The 17951-nt window shown below is 41.3% G+C and overlaps 1 protein-coding gene across 1 annotated transcript in view; it reads right to left on the reverse strand.

Moving 5' to 3' along the window:
- Nucleotides 1-246: 246 nt before the first annotated feature.
- The window catches only part of VCPIP1 (valosin containing protein interacting protein 1), a 37951-nt gene continuing 20246 nt past the window's right edge, over nucleotides 247-17951 (reverse strand). Inside the window, exons 2-3 of the mRNA XM_089654267.1 lie at nucleotides 9159-9245; nucleotides 247-2026 (exon numbers count right to left, since the gene is read on the reverse strand). Coding sequence (XP_089510393.1) covers nucleotides 1200-2026; nucleotides 9159-9245 — 914 coding nt within the window. The 3' untranslated portion in view covers nucleotides 247-1199. The remainder of the gene's footprint in view (nucleotides 2027-9158; nucleotides 9246-17951) is intronic.

Below are 17951 nucleotides of genomic sequence, written 5' to 3' on the forward strand. Positions count from 1 at the left end.
TCTTAGGGCTTGTATAGATGGTCAGTTGTGTCAGGTCTGTTTTTTTCCCTTCCACAAGTCAATGTGAATGGAAAGGCTTAGGAGATACAAGCACCTCTGAAGGATCTCAGAAACATCTCAAATAAGCACTGAATGCACCTATCAGCATGCTGCATTTGACTATCTACATGAGCACTTAGAGGTAAGACAGCAATGGTAGCCCCAACATTTCTCTCACTACAGATTTCCTTGAAATAACTTTGAAGATTAACAGGGTACCCTTTTATTGAGGAAAAGAATGGTCCAAAATATCCCACACATACAGTATGTAGGAACTTTGATTTTAGTTTATAGGGTAATCTACCTCATTGGTAAAAACAAAACATGAAATTAAATCAATTTCTATAATTAAGTATTTCTATAATACTTTGCATAAGTACGATTGTATAGAATACAAAAGATGGATCTGTTCAGTTTATTTCTGTATACCATATAGAAGAACGTATGGGGGGGAAAGAGGTGTTAACCATAAAAACTGGGTCGATCTTAATTTTTCCCAGTACTAGCTAGAATATGAAAGCAAAGTTGTCCAATTGCTATAGACAACATTACATCACATCTCAACAACTATTAGTAAAAAAAAACAAAACTTTGCAACCTTGAGCCATTTTGACCTGTAGCTCACTGTTCACAAATATGTATTTAAGAGAGCCAATCACATAATGCCAATAAAGGAAGCCATTTTCTTGCAGTCAAATAGTACACATATGGGAATTAAAACATAACAAGTCAAGGCATGTGTGACTCAATAAAGCTTCTTTTTGGTCTTATTATGGAAATGACTTTCAGGTAATCTATTTGCCTTTAGATAGAACAATGCAAGATTTCCCCAGATTCATCATAAATTTTAGGGTGCTTATCAGCAGAGAACCATATTTTAGAATTGCAGGCATCATTAGTGCTGTAAATACAAAGAACTGTGTTTATAAATTAAACTTCTAGTCACGTGGAAGCTAAAATAAATCAAGATGCTTTTTTTTTTTTTTTTAACCCCCAATTACACACATTTTCATGCAGCGAAAAGGAGTTTAATATTCTTTTAAACTTAGAAGAATTATGCAAAGGACTATTTCACACTGTGGCCCAGCCATCATACTACATATTTATACATATATATATTTTTCTGTATAATCTTTCTTGTTACAATAACCACTGAGCCATCATGAATGATCCATAGGCTCAGCTACATTGGCTATTTCAGCATCTTGGCTGTCCATCTCTTCTGGATCATCTGTTGAGGCTGATGATTGAATTTTAGGCCTCACAGCTATTGTTGATAAGGAACCATCCTTATTACCGTCTGAAGCTACAGGACTTGTGTCCACAGTCAGACCTGAAGGACCACTTACAGATTTGGAGGAAAGCCACTCTCCTTTTTTTGGAGAGATATCAGATGACCCTGTCAATGGCTCTGCATTTTGATCCCGTAAGTGCTTATCCATTGAAGCTTGGATGGAAGAAACCATTTCTTGCAATTTTTTCCGTTGAGCCTCTATTATGCTGGGATCAAGTTGCCTGCTATCTCTCATTGTAACTACACCAGGAGCTACTCTGATCAGTTCGCTGTCACTAGCTGTTGAAGTAAATGAAGGGTCATACATTGGCATGCTGTTAAAGCTTGCTGTAGTGCTAGGCTTAGATGGAGCTCTTGTTCTCTGACTATGTTCTGGACTACCTGAGGCCGTTCCTAGTGAGTGCCCTTTGCCTTGAAATGCTGTTACATTGTGATGCTGCTCAGACTTCTTCTTCACCACACCACCGCTGCCAAGCTTCATCAGGCCATGTGAGGGACTAGATTCTCTGCTTCTAGAAGACGCTTCGGAACGTACTTGGTTTAATGCCTCTTTGACCAAATCTTCCACTTCAGGACCAATAGGGAAATGCCCTGCCGCATCCACACAAAGTTCCAACCTGTCTTCAGCAGCGTTGTAGACAAAAGTTTTATTAGGCAGGTAGGGAAATGTGCAATGCTTTCCATCCACCACTCCTAAAAAATAAGAATATAAAATCGTAAGTACAGAAAAGATGAGGTATCAAATTTGACTTAGCTGTATAACTAATTTTTAGTATATCTTATACTTTTATATTTTGAAATGGTGCATGGCCAGGTAACTTTCCATGGAATTAAAGCAGAACTACATTTACAGTGGGAAAAATAATTATTTGATCCCCTGCAGATTTTGTAAGTTCGCCCACTTACAAAGAAATGAAGAGTCTATAATATTTATCACCTTGAGGGTTAGGGACTGATGTGAATGTACAATATATATATGTGTATAAAGCGCTGCGTAAATTGACGGCGCTATATAAGTACCTGAAATAAATAAATTTATCATAGGTGTATTTTAAATGATAGAGGCAGGCCATCAACCAAAAATCCAGAAAAATACAAATGTTATAAATTGAGTTGCAGTTCAGTGAGTAAAATAAGTATTTGATCTCCTACCAACCAACAATAAATTCTGGCTCCCACAGACTGGCTATGTGCTCATGTGGTACACAGATTAGTCCTGTCAATTAAAGAAGGTGCTCCTAATGACAACTCGTTATGTGAATAAAAGACATCTGTCCACAGAATCTCTTTCTTCCACTCAAACCTCACCATCATGGGCAAGACCAAAGAGCTGTCAAAGGACGTTAGAGGCAAGACTGTAGATTTGCACAAGGCTGGAATGGGCTACAAGACCATCAGCAAGAAGCTTGCAGAGAAGGAGACAACTGTTGGAGCGATTATTCACAAATGGAAAAAATACAAAATAACTAACTATCAAATGGCCCTTGGTCTGGAGCTCTATGCAGGATTTCGCCTCATGGGGTAAGGATGATGAGAAAAGTGAGGGATCAGCTCAGAACTACACAGGAGGTGCTTGTGAATGAGCTCAAGGCAGATGAGACACAGTCACCAAACAAACCATTGGTAACACAATACGCCGCCATGGATTGAAATCCTGCAGTGCCTGCAAGGTCCCCCACCTCAAGAAGACACATGTAAAGGCCCGTCTGAAGTTTACCAATGAACATCTAAATGACTCAGAGAAGGACTGGGAGAAAGTGCTGTGGTCAGTTGAAACCAAAATTGAGCTCTTTGGAATTAACTTGACTCGCCGTGTTTGGAGGAAGAAAAATGCTGACTATGACCCTAAGAACTCCATCCCTACAGTCAAGCACAGAAGTGGAAACATTGTGCTTTGGGGCTTTTTCTCTGCTAAAAAGGTACAGGCCGACTTTGCCGCATTGAGGGGCCAATGGACGAAGCCATGTATTGTAAAATCTTGGATGAGAACCTTCTTCCTTCAGATGGGTTGTGGATGGGCCTTCCAGCATGACAATGACCCGAAACATACTGCCAAGGCAACAAACGAGTAGCTAAAGGAGAAGCGCATTAAGGTCATGGAGTGGCCTAGCCAGTCACCAGATCTTAATCCTATAGAAAATTTATGGAGGGAGCTGAAAACTTGGAGTTGCCAAGCAACAGCCAAGAAACCTTGAGGATTTAGAGAAGACGAGTGGACTATCCCTCCTGAGATGTGTGCAAACCAACTACAAGAAACGTCTTACCTCTGTGCTTGCCAATAACGTTATATCCACCAAGTAATAAGTCATGTTCTGCTTGAGGATCAAATACTTATTTTACTCACTGAACAACTCAATTTATAACATTTGTATCATGTTGTATTTCTGGATTTTTGGTTGATATTCTGTCTCTATTATTTAAAATACACTTATGATAAAACAATAGACCCTTTATTTCTTAATAAGTGGGCAAACTTACAAAATCTGCAGGGGTTCAAATAATTATTTTCCCCACTGTACACTGTAAGCAGGCAGGCTTTTTTATTGCAGAAGAGAGATGCACGGTCTCTTATGCTATAAACTACACCTGCCTGCCTGCACAGCAATCTCCAGAATGTAAACTGAGCTGCACATGTCCGGGTCAGCTTACAACAGCCAGCCTGATCCTTCTGTATCCGAATTACTAGCTCCTGCACATGAGTGACCGGATAATAAAGATGGCCAAAAACCGGAACAGAGGAGAAGAGGCCAGTGTAGGACCATTGCAAAGGTAAGTACTGATACCTTTAGTTCCACTTTAAATTGCTTTGTAGGCTTAAACCATGGCCTACAGCAACTAATAAGTGCATCTGCACTGACAGTTTTCTTTTAGTCCCCCTGCAAAGTCTCACAAATACTTGTTGATCCCGCCAGCGACCATTCATGATTAGAAAGATGCCTACAGATTAAGATGTGTGAATGTATTTCCAATCATTCTGAATTGTCTAAGTCTTCCTCTACAGCAAGTATGTCAGATGGGTGATCGGCAGCTGGCAACTCATCATAACTAGCAGAATCACCTAGGTAAGGGGACTGTTTCCCCTAATGTAGTTGATTTCTTTGCTAGCCTCAAAGCTTCTAAATTTCACTTGTTATGGAGAAAGACATCTTGCTTCTCTGGGAAGCTAGAGTAACTCCCTAAGAAAAAATAGGTGTTCTATTAGTGATCCTCTCATTGGCAGGATGTCACTAGCCACAGGATCGTACCCCTGACATGGTCTTAATAGAATCACAGCTAGGGAGATCTGAACCAAAGCTTTATTTATGTAAACTGTACACAATGGATTTTCAGTAGTAGTATAGTTTTTGGTTACATTTATTACCATGTGTTTTCACTTTAAGCAATGAAATCCCTAGGCTAGGCCTAGGACATACAGTCAGGCCCATAAATATTGGGACATCGACACAATTCTAACATTTTTGGCTCTATACACCACCACAATGGATTTGAAATGAAACAAACAAGATGTGCTTTAACTGCAGACTGTCGGCTTTAATTTGAGGGTATTTACATCCAAATCAGGTGAACGGCGTAGGAATTAAAACAGTACACTTGTTAAGGGACCAAAAGTAATGGGACAGAATAATAATCATAAATTAAACTTTCACTTTTTAATACTTGGTTGCAAATCCTTTGCAGTCAATTACAGCCTGAAGTCTGGAACGCATAGACATCACCAGACGCTGGGTTTCATCCCTGGTGATGCTCTGCCAGGCCTCTACTGCAACTGTCTTCAGTTCCTGCTTGTTCTTGCAGCATTTTCCCTTCAGTTTTGTCTTGAGCAAGTGAAATGCATGCTCAATCGGATTCAGGTCAGGTGATTGACTTGGCCATTGCATAACATTCCACTTCTTTCCCTTAAAAAACTCTTTGGTTGCTTTTGCAGTATGCTTTGGGTCATTGTCCATCTGCACTGTGAAGCGGCGTCTAAAGAGTTCTGAAGCATTTGGCTGAATATGAGCAGATAATATTGCCCGAAACACTTCAGAATTCATCCTGCTGCTTTTGTCAGCAGTCACATCATCAATAAATACAAGAGAACCAGTTCCATTGGAAGCCACACATGCCCACGCCATGACACTACCACCACCATGCTTCACTGATGAGGTGGTATTCTTAGGATCATGAGCAGTTCCTTTCCTTCTCCATACTCTTCTCATCACTCTGGTACAAGTTGATCTTGGTCTCATCTGTCCATAGGATGTTGTTCCAGAACTGTGAAGGCTTTTTTAGATGTCGTTTGGCAAACTCTAATCTGGCCTTCCTGTTTTTGAGGCTCACCAATGGTTTACATCTTGTGGTGAACCCTCTGTATTCACTCTGGTGAAGTCTTCTCTGGATTGTTGACTTTGACACACATACACCTACCTCCTGGAGAGTGTTCTTGATCTGGCCAACTGTTGTGAAGGGTGTTTTCTTCACCAGGGAAAGAATTTTTCGGTCATCCACCACAGTTGTTTTCCAAGGTCTTCCGGGTCTTTGGGTGTTGCTGAGCTCACCAATGCGTTCCTTCTTTTTAAGGATGTTCCAAACAGTTGTTTTGGCCACGCCTAATGTTTTTGCTCTCTCTCTGATGGGTTTGTTTTGGTTTTTTTTCAGCCTAATGATGGCTTGCTTCACTGACAGTAACAGCTCTTTGGATCTCATCTTGAGAGTTGACAGCAACAGATTCCAAATGCAAATAGCACACTTGAAATTAACTCTGGACCTTTTATCTGCTTATTGTAATTGGGATAATGAGGGAATAAACACACACCTGGCCATGGAACAGCTGAGAAGCCAATTGTCCCATTACTTTTGGTCCCTTAACAAGTGGGAGGCACATATGCAAACTGTTGTAATTCCTACACTGTTCACCTGATTAGGATGTAAATACCCTCAAATTAAAGCTGAACGGTCTGCAGTTAAAGAACATCTTGTTCATTTAATTTCAAATCCATTGTGGTGGAGTATAGAGCCAAAAAAGTTAGAATTGTGTCGATGTCCCAATATTTATGGACCTGACTATGTTCGGCAGAAGCTGGCCTCAGCAGAGGCCTGAACATCAAGTTACTAAAATTTCCCAAATCTGAACAGAAGACCAGGTGGCAGCCTTGCAACTCAGAAACCGACACCTGATGCTCAAAGGCCCAAGAAGAATCAAGTGAACAAGTCAAGTGGGCCCTAACAGGGATGGGGATTCCTATCCTTTAAGGAGCAAACCTCAGATATCCTGCTTAATTCTACCTAGAGATGGTGGAATGAGATACAGGACAGTTCTTGTAAGAGCCCGCAGGGAGGACAGAGAATCCAATGTTTGGACGAAATTAGTGAACTCACTCTGTGTGCACTATATGTAAACAATATAGAGAAATCTCCGTGGAGTGCAAGACAAAGAAGGCAAGACGATGTCCTGATAAATGTGGTAGGAGGAAACCACCTTAGAGAGAAAGGAACTCCGAGGCCGCAAAACCATCTTATCTTTATAAGAACAGAAGGGTTCATTACAGGATAAGGTAGCCACTTCTGCCTAACTACCATGACAGCCACAAGAAAATACACCTTACATGCAAGGTTGGCCAAGGGAATTACTTTTAAGCACTCAAAGGGAGGCTTCTGTGGACTCAACAGGACCAATTTGAGATCCCAAGGTGAGACAGGTGTACAAGAAAGGGGAGCGTTGTGATGTGAACAAAAGCCTTTAAATGAGAATGAGAGGCCAGCAATCTCTGAAACAGAATGGGCAATACCAAGACTCGAGTGCTCAAGACCAAATGCTGCTTCAGCAAAGACTGGAGAACGAACAAAATACTTCCCGTGGAGTATTTTCTAGGGTGACATTTCTGTGCCTCACACACTGAGAAGTAAGCTCAACCGCTATGATAGAAATTGAGAGATCGATTTCCCAGCTTTAAGCAGTACAGGAATAGGGATCTGAATCTCTCAGGACTTGGGAAGTTGTCAAACCCAGCAATCATGAAGCAGGAAGGTAGACCAGTACTCAAGACAGCATGTCTAGACTATCTGAAAGTTTCAACTCCATGTCTTCCAGTAGTCGAAGGATGTCCAAGTACAAAGTCCTTCTGGGCCGATTTGGTGAAGCCAATATCACCAGAATTCCCTACATCTTGATCCTCTTAAGCAGCACAGGAAGAATTTGTAGAAGAGGGAAGACTTAAACTATATCAGCCAGAATTGATCCCATGCGGTCACTAGTGAACCCACTGCAAATGCCTTTGGATCTCTGATCCTGACACCAAACCTGTCCACTTTGTTAAAGAGGGATGTCAATAAATCTCTCTCTTACATCTCCTAGTGTTGCAGATGTACTTGAACACCTTGGAGCGAAGAGCCCATTCCCTCGCATGCAGATGCCGATCACTGAAAGTCTGCAAACCAATGGTCTACTCCAGGAATGTGGAAGGAGACTATGCTGATCCCAAGCCTTCTCAAAAGGGGCTACAAGACTTCTGGTGCCGCTCTGATGACTTATGTAAGCCACAGCAGTTACATTACATTGAACCCTCATCATTCACCTCTGGAGCTTGTTGGTCCACCACAGCAGGGACAGGCAAATGGCCCTTACGTCAAGAATGATGAGTAGTCCAAAATCTCTTAATGACCATGTCCCTTGAATCGTTTTTGTCCCTAGAATGCTTTGCCAGCCCAACAGGCTGGCATCTGTCGTAAGAACCAGGCAGGTTAATGGGAGAAAGGACTTCCCCGATTCCAGCACAGCCTGATAAGCCACCAGGTCAGAGTTGACCTGACCTTGGGTCAAAGACTCACAGGCCTGTCCAGAGACAAAGAGCTTGTCCCACTCTGTCAGCATACTGAATTTCAGAGGCCTGGAGTAACACTGGGCAAACATCCCCACCACAAATAAGGCCACTAAGAACCCAGCACCCTCATGCAAAAATCATACAACTGGAAGCAATTTAGAATGCAGCTTTGAATGCAGTGAAGAAACACTGGAGACAACCCACCCAAAACTCAGCAGTGTCTTTAACTTTCACACACTGGATGTCAGGGCTGGGCAGAATGATCCTTCAAGAGGAGGTCATCCAGATAATCTGATCATGTGGATTTAATGAGAGCAGCAGCAGTGTGAGGACACCCCCCAACAGCCAGAGGATCCTGCACACCTGCTCTAACAAGAGCTGCAGGTGAGATTTTTGATGCAGGGTGACCAAACTGTGTACACAGTAGTGCAAGACTACTGGGAGAAGCTCCAGTTTTTAAAGCACTAAGGGATCCATCATGATTAATCTGGGGTTGCACCCCATTCACTTGACCCAGACTGCCACAGTTTGTCAACTGGCCACAGACACCACCAATGTTTGCATGGCCGAGCTTGACAGGGCAAAAGAGACTTGAGGAAGGCCATAAACCTTATATCCACCGGGTCTTTAAAGACTGCGACATCCTCAACTTAAGGAATTTTTTGCACATGCACTTTCCACTTTTTGTAGTAGGCCTCCGCTGGGTACTGCTGCGCCAACCTTCAGGGAAGTGTATACACTTTGTCTGTCCGTGTTTTCACACTGGTCTGCACACTTGTTGCAAGTTAGCAGTAACTCAGGTAGCACTGAAGCCAAAGGGAAAGGATGACAGCTAGGCAACCAGCAGTGTAAGTCAGCAACCGCATATTCTAGATAGTTTTCATAACAAGCCTCATTTCAGTAAAGCTAGTGTTCACTATTAATAACGATGAACAGAATCCAAAAGCATTATTAAACCTCAATCAATGTTTTTCTCCATCTAAAATGAGTAACGTAGCACACTGTAAGAAATAGTATCACTATACCCATGTTTTTCTTCATAATATTGTAAAAGACACCTCCCTGCTGGAACAGATGTGGAAGTCCTTTAGCATAAGACCAAACATCTTCCCCTGCAAGAGACAAAAAAAAAAATATATATATATGAGTAACAGCACTAACACAGCAACCTTTTCACTCACATCACCAAGCTCAAGTATATAGAAAGTATTCTTGGGAAAGAGGTCGATACTGCTAACAATATGAACTGACATTTACAATGCAGTGTCTTTCACCAGATAGTCATTTATTTACCTGTTCAAACCTTATGCAAAACGAATGACAAAATATTCCCTAGGAAAAACACCACATACTGTATTTGGAAAATCATTCTCAGATTTAGAAATATTTGATGATCTAATGCAGTATTTCACCATGCAATCATCTAGACTGCTTTGAGGGTTTGATTACATTTCTGTCATCAAATGACCAGTTAGTCAAAGGGTCATTAGGCTAGGTTTGAGAGCCGTGTTTGCTCATGCACCGCATCCTATTAATGTGTGTTTCACATTGCAGTGGTCAAGAAACATTCTGCAAAATGATAACTTTGAAATTGAGCATGCTTTTGATGGTCACTTGTTACATATGCAATATCTCTATAAGGAATACTCATCTTTATCCCACCGGCTATGGCAATACCAAGGATCCAAGTGACAGCAGCAGCTCCAAACTCTATCCACTTACATACGCATGTATTTCTATGTCACTACAAAAGACAAATGCCTATACTGTGATCACAGATGTGAACTGCACTGTAAAACCAAAATCACTTCTTGTCCACCAAAGAACATGTCTCCATAGAAAGATGCTGCATACAGGTGGTTTTAAAGTGGACCTTGCAGTAAAATGTCCTTATACTGCCTGCTCCCTTCCCCCCTTTACAAATGATTAAAAGGTGTAAAATGTACCTGTAAAGAAAAATGTTAAAATGTTATTGAATCCAGGACCCTGCATTCACTATATCTGGTCTTCCACAGAACATGGAAATGCAATTATTTTAGTAAATATAAACTGCTAAATACCTTTTCCCATTAGCAGTATATAGCAGTCTTGGGATTGCTATCAGCATCTGGCTGATCTTAATCTTGTAGGGGGAGTTTTCATTCTCCTCTGACTGTCCTATGAGGCTGCATGCTCCCTCACCCTCTGTCCAGAGAGTGCTGACTGGCCCTGTGCCAATCACATTCATTCTCCAAACAAAACAAAAAAAAATACACCTCTCTAGCAATACACACAAAAAAAACGTACAGAGCAGAAGTCTGCACATGCCCTAAGGCAGATGGATTGGACAAAGTAAAAGAAGGGGAGGATCAGAAAAGACAGGATCAAAGCCTTTTTGTACAATGCGGTGGATTACCCCCTTAGGTTCCACAGTGGTTATAACAAGCATGCTTTACTGCATATACAGACTGATTTTACGGTTGTGGTATTAGTAACACTTTACGGTTTATTCTTAACTCACCCCCACCACCTAGACCACACTCTTTCACTAGATCCAGGAAAAACAAATCTGCTGAAATATTGTGCGATATCTTGAAATGGACAGGAATAGCTCCTGGTAAGATTTTCCTTGGTCTGTATTCCCAAAGAATCTTCCAGAAAGGATGGTAATTTAACATACGTTTTACACCCACCAACTGCAGATGATTTGTAAAGGGGAAGGGGGTCCTAGAAAACTTGAGCGGACATTGCATTTTACTGTAAAGTCCACTCTAAAATTGAGAGGAACTGAAAAAGGTGAAAATCTGATCACAGGAAACATCTAGAAATTACCGGTAATTAAGAAGTTAATTGTGTCTAAGCAACACCCTGCAGAATGTACCTAGTATGTTATGCTTGTTGAAGACCAGGTCTCTTATGCTTCATTTTTCTGCACACTACCACACACTTCTGGTGTGAACAGGGCACATGGAAACCAATTCTTTTTTTATGTGCCCTGTTCATGCCATACATGTTCTGTGGTGTGCATTAGTATACAGCTAAATGGACATAGTGTGAACAAGGGTGTCAAGGCACTCAGCTCTATATCTACTGTGTGAGAGGCACTGATGCCGGACTGCTAGTCTCACAGGATTTAGAGAGGTCATTGTGTTGCTGAAGAGAAATATGTACAACAGGACTGGCATTGCAAGTATCTCCATGCTCCTGCTTCATTCATTCTGTGGATTGGTGACTTCTACACCTCTCCTGATGAATATTACCGCACCAGTTGTCAGAGGGGCAAGCTCTAAAAGCAAAGCTCCCTTGCGAAAGATGAACATTTCCTTCCAGACGTAGTATGAAACAAGGGTGTGGTAAATCAGTAGTGGGGAACAGATCAGTTACAGGGAGCCTACGGGGTCAACCAAAAGTGATATTTTATAAGAGAGGGCAAGGTCTTTGATTATTATACCCTGCTACAAAATGGATGTTCCCACTCCTCATGGCACAGTCTGCAGTAGCTGAGCCAACTTCAGAACTGCAATTCAGAGTTCTCACCACCAGAGTTTGAGAACCCATTAGGCAATTTAAAGTGGTTCTACAGGCTGAAGGTTTTTTACCTTCATGCATTCTGTGTGTTGCTCCCCCCACAGCCCCCCTTAATGCTTACCTGAACCTCCTCTCAATCCAATGATGTGCACTGGTGTCTCGGGTCTCCTCATTGGGTGAGACACAGAAGTGGGAGCCATCAACATGCATGCACAAGTGCCCCCATAGCAAGCGGCTTACTATTGGGGCACTGGTCAATGGGGAGGAGCAAGGAGGTGTGCCAGCAGGAGACCAGAGAAGAGGATGATTGGAACTGCCTTGTGCAAAACCACTGCACAGAGCAGGTAAGTAGAAGATTTTTTTTTTTCTAAACAACTATGCTTTAGTAACACTTTAACATTCTAGCTTCTGGCAAAAATTACAACTTCAGTTTTTAGTTGACTTATAATTGGGGGGGGTAGACAAAACACAATCTTATTGCTAGTCAAAGAAAGTGGAGTGCCATCTAAAGATTTTTCTAGGTGAACGGACTATTTGACTTTAGGAATTTGCTCAGGCCTAGCTGCTACTTGGCAAACTGACAAACCTCAGAACTTCACTGAATAAAAAGAAATAGACATTTGCAATTCCATCGAGACTTTGCCTACAGATCTTAAAGTGTACACAGCAGTTTCCAGAAAGGCCGAAAGGTATAATTATTTAATGTAATAATACAAAGATTGTCAGCAGATGATATACATTAAACTGATGGATTGCTCTAGATAAAACTGTGCAGTCATCATCAAGACTCTGTGGCCAAGATTCGAGGCACTTTTGGAATCAGTACTCTGGTTTATTCAAATATATTACACAGACATTTCTGAATACATACAGGCAAACATTTTCCCTGACATACAGCTATTCCTTATGATAAGGAATCATAAGTGGGTGACCTTGATTTAAAAAAAAAGTACATTATATGCGTGTTTTGAAATATTTCAATGACCAATTTGCCTCTTAAGTTGCTTGTATTCGTTTTTTACATAGCACCTTTAGTATATTTTGCACACACTGTTGAGTGTTTCTGACTCCAATCAGAAGTACTAAAAGCTACATTGTTCTACTGCTGATTACTTAGAGAAGCCACAACAGTGGAAGGGCCAAGAACCCTCAGGATAAAAGCAGGGGAGGAGAAAATATTGAGGAAGAGAACAGATAGGGAGATGCATGCTCTCCAAGGGTATAATGTTGAACGTGTGCCAGAACCCTCCTATACTGCTTTCTTTATATTGTACAAAATAACTTTTTACCAAAAAAAAAAAAAAAAAGGAATTTTGACTTGCCTGTAAATTTATCAACTTGTAATACAGTACAGGACTTGTATTCATAGCCCATGGGTTGTATGCTCCTACCTTCAGGTGACTGAACCCCTCCACTCATAGAAGGTGTAGTACAGTGACAATAAACAGAGAAGATAGGTGCTGCGCTATGATCAAAATACAGAAAAAAATTCTCTATAAATTATATATGCATCTAAATACCAATGATCAAAGAGATGCAAGATGTGATACAATGATAAACAGTGCGCTAATCGGTAGGAAATAAAAAGTCCTCATCCCAGATCAGTGGTTGTGAGAGATGAAAAATCCTAAGAACAGATAGAATGCGCACTCACCAGAGGTGCGTTTAAATAACGCATGTAGAGAAGTATATTCAGCAAATTCTCTCCACCTTCAGGGCTCTGGTCAGATCGCACTCCGTACTACCCTCTGTTTCACCACGAAGAACAGTAGCCAGGATTCATCAAACCGTGTGGGCGTCAGAAATACTCCTTAGTCCAGATAGGCACTGTGGGAGGTGGTACTCTCAAAGAGAGCCCAATAAAGGACGCCACATAGTGTGATGCTGTATGACTTGGGTTTATTAGTCAAAAAAAGGGGTGAAACAACAAAAGTACTGACCATAAATGTTGGCCACATATAGTGGCTAGATGTCCATAAGCTGTAGCCCCCGCTGACGCGTTTCGTGCGATGCACGTCCTCAGAGGGTCAGGGGGGGCTACAGCTTATGGACATCTAGCCACTATATGTGGCCAACATTTATGGTCAGTACTTTTGTTGTTTCACCCCTTTTTTTGACTAATAAACCCAAGTCATACAGCATCACACTATGTGGCGTCCTTTATTGGGCTCTCTTTGAGAGTACCACCTCCCACAGTGCCTATCTGGACTAAGGAGTATTTCTGACGCCCACACGGTTTGATGAATCCTGGCTACTGTTCTTCGTGGTGAAACAGAGGGTAGTACGGAGTGCGATCTGACCAGAGCCCTGAAGGTGGAGAGAATTTGCTGAATATACTTCTCTACATGCGTTATTTAAACGCACCTCTGGTGAGTGCGCATTCTATCTGTTCTTAGGATTTTTCATCTCTCACAACCACTGATCTGGGATGAGGACTTTTTATTTCCTACCGATTAGCGCACTGTTTATCATTGTATCACATCTTGCATCTCTTTGATCATTGGTATTTAGATGCATATATAATTTATAGAGAATTTTTTTCTGTATTTTGATCATAGCGCAGCACCTATCTTCTCTGTTTATTGATTATTGTAAGGTTGGTTGGTTGCCTTTTTTGGTGTTCTAGCTGCTTATACACTCTTGTCTGTAGCGCTCGCTATACCATTTTCACAGTACAGTGACAGCTTCTATGAATGGAACAAAATCTTTGAATGGAGGGGGCAGAGCCATCATATGCCCATCCCTATTCATAGATCCTGTGTCATTCATAGAAGCTGTAGTACAGCTTCTATGAATGTTGTATTTGGCAGGAAAGGATGGGCATAGTCAAGCTCCCTTGATGGGAGCCAATGAGGGCCCCTTTAGTTGTATTAACCCCCACCACATGGGAACATTATGGTGGGGGGGGGGGCGGAGGTGATAGGAACGAGGAGGATTTCTCCTAAAAGAGGAATCAACACAAAAGGACACATCATACTAAGTTCTATCCCTTATGCTGAGTTTTAGGTTTTTGATTTTACTTAAAGTTAGGCTTTAAGAACCCTAACAAAATACTTGGAGCTCGCATCAGCTTTGGTCTAGTAGAATTTTGAAAACGTGATCAGAGGACCAGGTGGTGACCTTAAAAGTCCAGGTTACAGATGCTTGATGCTGAAAAGCCCAGGGACACCAACAGTCCTGGTAGAATAGCATTTGATGGGAAAGCGAAGGACCTTTTCCTTAAGGATGTTGAGACCCTAGCAATGTTGGAGCAGGAAGAAGTGATCCTTCTAGAAGGACCTCTGGGCAGAACAAAAGAGGGACTCTGTTTTGCAAAAAGGTGCCATTGTTGCCAATAGACTGACAGCCCTGACCACATCCAACTAAAGTAGGACGAATTTCCTTGTCATACCAATGGATGTTCTCCACACTCCAAGGAATGAGGATTATCTGAAACTTTATGTCAACATATAACTTCTTATTGCCTTGCTCTGCCTAGCATTTTAAAAATTGGTTACCCTCAGTTTGTATCTCAGGGACAGCCTGTAATGTTAGCTTCAGGCAGTGGATTCTGTGTTAGGTGCTCATCTTGGCACGAAGCGCTATGTGTAAAGTTAGCTGCAAGGTGCTATACAGGTCCGGAGCGATAGTCCATTTCTATGGTTTCCAGACCCTGAAAGCAGCTCTGGTGGCATGCTCACCATGACGAGAGAAGCCTGGACCTTAACAGTCCAAACATCTTAGATAAGCCAAGGCAGGGTTTCCCTGTATATGGTTTCTGGCTTTTAACAACACTGTCCGCAGGGCACTACATACTATGTGGTTTAGTGAGCAGAAGATTGGGAGCTATTCACTTTATTGTCTCTTAACGCTTCTCAACATGAGAACATTTAAAGTTAGTTTTATTTCCTCCAATCTGGACACAATCTCAGAAAGATGAGGTAACTGTGTCACACCTTCCAGATGTCATGCTTCCACCCCTCTGTTCTGATGAGAACACAGAGGAATGAACAGAGCTAATGGCATGCCTGCTCAGTAGGGGCTGGATTCAATGGGGTTCTCTACTATAAAGGTTGTGTATTAGACATGTCCAGCACAAGTATAATGACCAGAATATGCACAGCCTGAATATGTACTGAGAAAGCACGGCTGCCCTTATGTGCATACAAACTATACACAGAAATAAGTTTGTACAAATACTTACCCTTCTGAGCCACATTGCACCTTTACTCCTATAGCAAAAAAGATGAAGATAGATATATAGATGTATAGCTAACTTGTGCATGCCTTAAAGTGGTTCTAATGGCAGAAGATTTTTTTTATCTTGATACATTCCCTGCATGTCCCATTAGTTTTATCGGCCCCTCACCTCCCTAAATACTTACCTGAGTTTTACCTTGATCCAACACTGTGCCTGACACACAGCCTAGCTTGGAGCAAGCCTACAGGTGTGCCCCCCATAAGAATCCACTCCCTATGGTGGTGCACCATGAAGAGCAGGAGCCTACAGCGCTGGCAGGGGACCCCAGCAGAGCAGGTTCTGGGCCTCTCTGTACAATGTCATTACACGGAGCAGATAAGTATGACATTTAAAAAAAAATAAATAAATAAGCAGCTTTGCAATCACTTTAATCATCCCACAACATAGTTCCTAAGCAACCTATTCGTGTATGGGCAGCACAGTGGCTAAATGGTTAGCACTTCCGCCTGGCAGTACTAGGGTCGTTGGTTCGAATCCCAGCCACGGCACCACCTGCCTGGAGTTTGCATGTTCTGCCTGTGTAGGTTTCCTCCGGGTACTCCGGTTTCCTCCTACACTCCAAAGACATGCTGGTAGTTTAATTGGATCCTGTCTAAATTGTCCCTAGTATGTGTATGAATGTAAGTTAGGGACTTTAGATTGTACACCCCTTGAGGGTTAGGGACTGATGTGAATGTACTAGATATATATATATATATATATATATATATATATATATGTAAAGCGCTGTGTAAATTGACGGCGCTATATAAGTACCTATATTAAATAAATATTCTCAAGTCTGATCACAAGGGAGACCAATGCCCAAACTTCCAAAAGTTGACACCTGCATATCTTTGAATGGGCTACAGGTGAGATAGATGAGCTCTGAAAACGTAAAATGTAGCACTGGAAGATGGCGTCTGCCAAGTAACTGCATCACGATGTTACAAATTCAGATAAAAACATCAATTTGTTCACATGTAAAAAAAAAAAAAAATTATATATATTTATTTATATTTAACGACTAAATTAATCATCCCTGCTAGTTTCTAGAAAATAAAATAGCAGGATTTCCTATTTTATGGAGTGTATGTTCAGAGGTGTAATGTGAGCCTGATAACAAGGAGGTAAGATTGAAAGTACTGAGTTGTCAATTATGGTTAAGACTGTAAGAAGATTATAAAAAATAACTTAGATTGTCATTTTTACAGTAAAGCTATGGACAGATTTTTTTTCCACAAGTAGCCACATGACCGGCAGAACACGAATCAGTTCTGTGGGGCCCTGGCGAAATGATCCATGCACACTGCAGTGATGCGTGCGGAAATGTCACAATTTGGGAATGAGCTCCACCCATATACGGCCCACTGACTTGCAGAGGAACTGGATCACATGACCAAGTTACTGAGAACATTTTAAAAACATATGTATTTACAATCATTCAATTGCTGTGATATGTGAACCATAATGTTCATTCTATTATATATTTCACGTTAGATTGTATATGTTAGATTGTAAGCTCCAAGGATCAGGCCCTCCTATCCCTCTTGTATTGAACTGTATTGTTGCTGCATTGTCTCCCGTTCTATTGTAAAGCGCTGAGCAAGCTGTTGGCGCTATATAAATCCTGTATAATATTATGTAAAATGTGTATGATTGGGTTTAGCGACACTTTTAGACTCCCTATTTGTTTTCAACTCCAAATTATTCTGCAGAAAAGCAAAACCGAGAGTATCATTGATAGACCAAAATTCCACAGGCAACAAGTTCATCAGAGTACAGAATGAATCAACAACTTTTAATCACTGAGCAAACATCTGGCCTTGTAGTAGTCAGATGAGAGATCACAACTCTAGCTTTACCATAATACAGTCTGCAACCATCATCTAGAACAAGTCGGCTTGAATAATGAATATGCAGTTATGCTGCACTCCACATACATATTGTCAATATCTTCAGCCATCCAAAGTTTACAATTTTTTTTCTTTTTTATAGCTGATACTTGCCCAGTCTCCTGCTATGATTAAACAAGTTCTTAAAAGCTAGACATTTACCTTAATACGTTCCCTGCATTAGGGTAAAAATTGTC

This window comes from Staurois parvus, unplaced genomic scaffold (genome assembly GCF_062004578.1).
Source record: "Staurois parvus isolate SC_StPar_1 unplaced genomic scaffold, SC_StPar_1.0 ptg000748l, whole genome shotgun sequence".
In the NCBI taxonomy this organism is placed as follows: Eukaryota; Metazoa; Chordata; class Amphibia; order Anura; family Ranidae; genus Staurois; species Staurois parvus.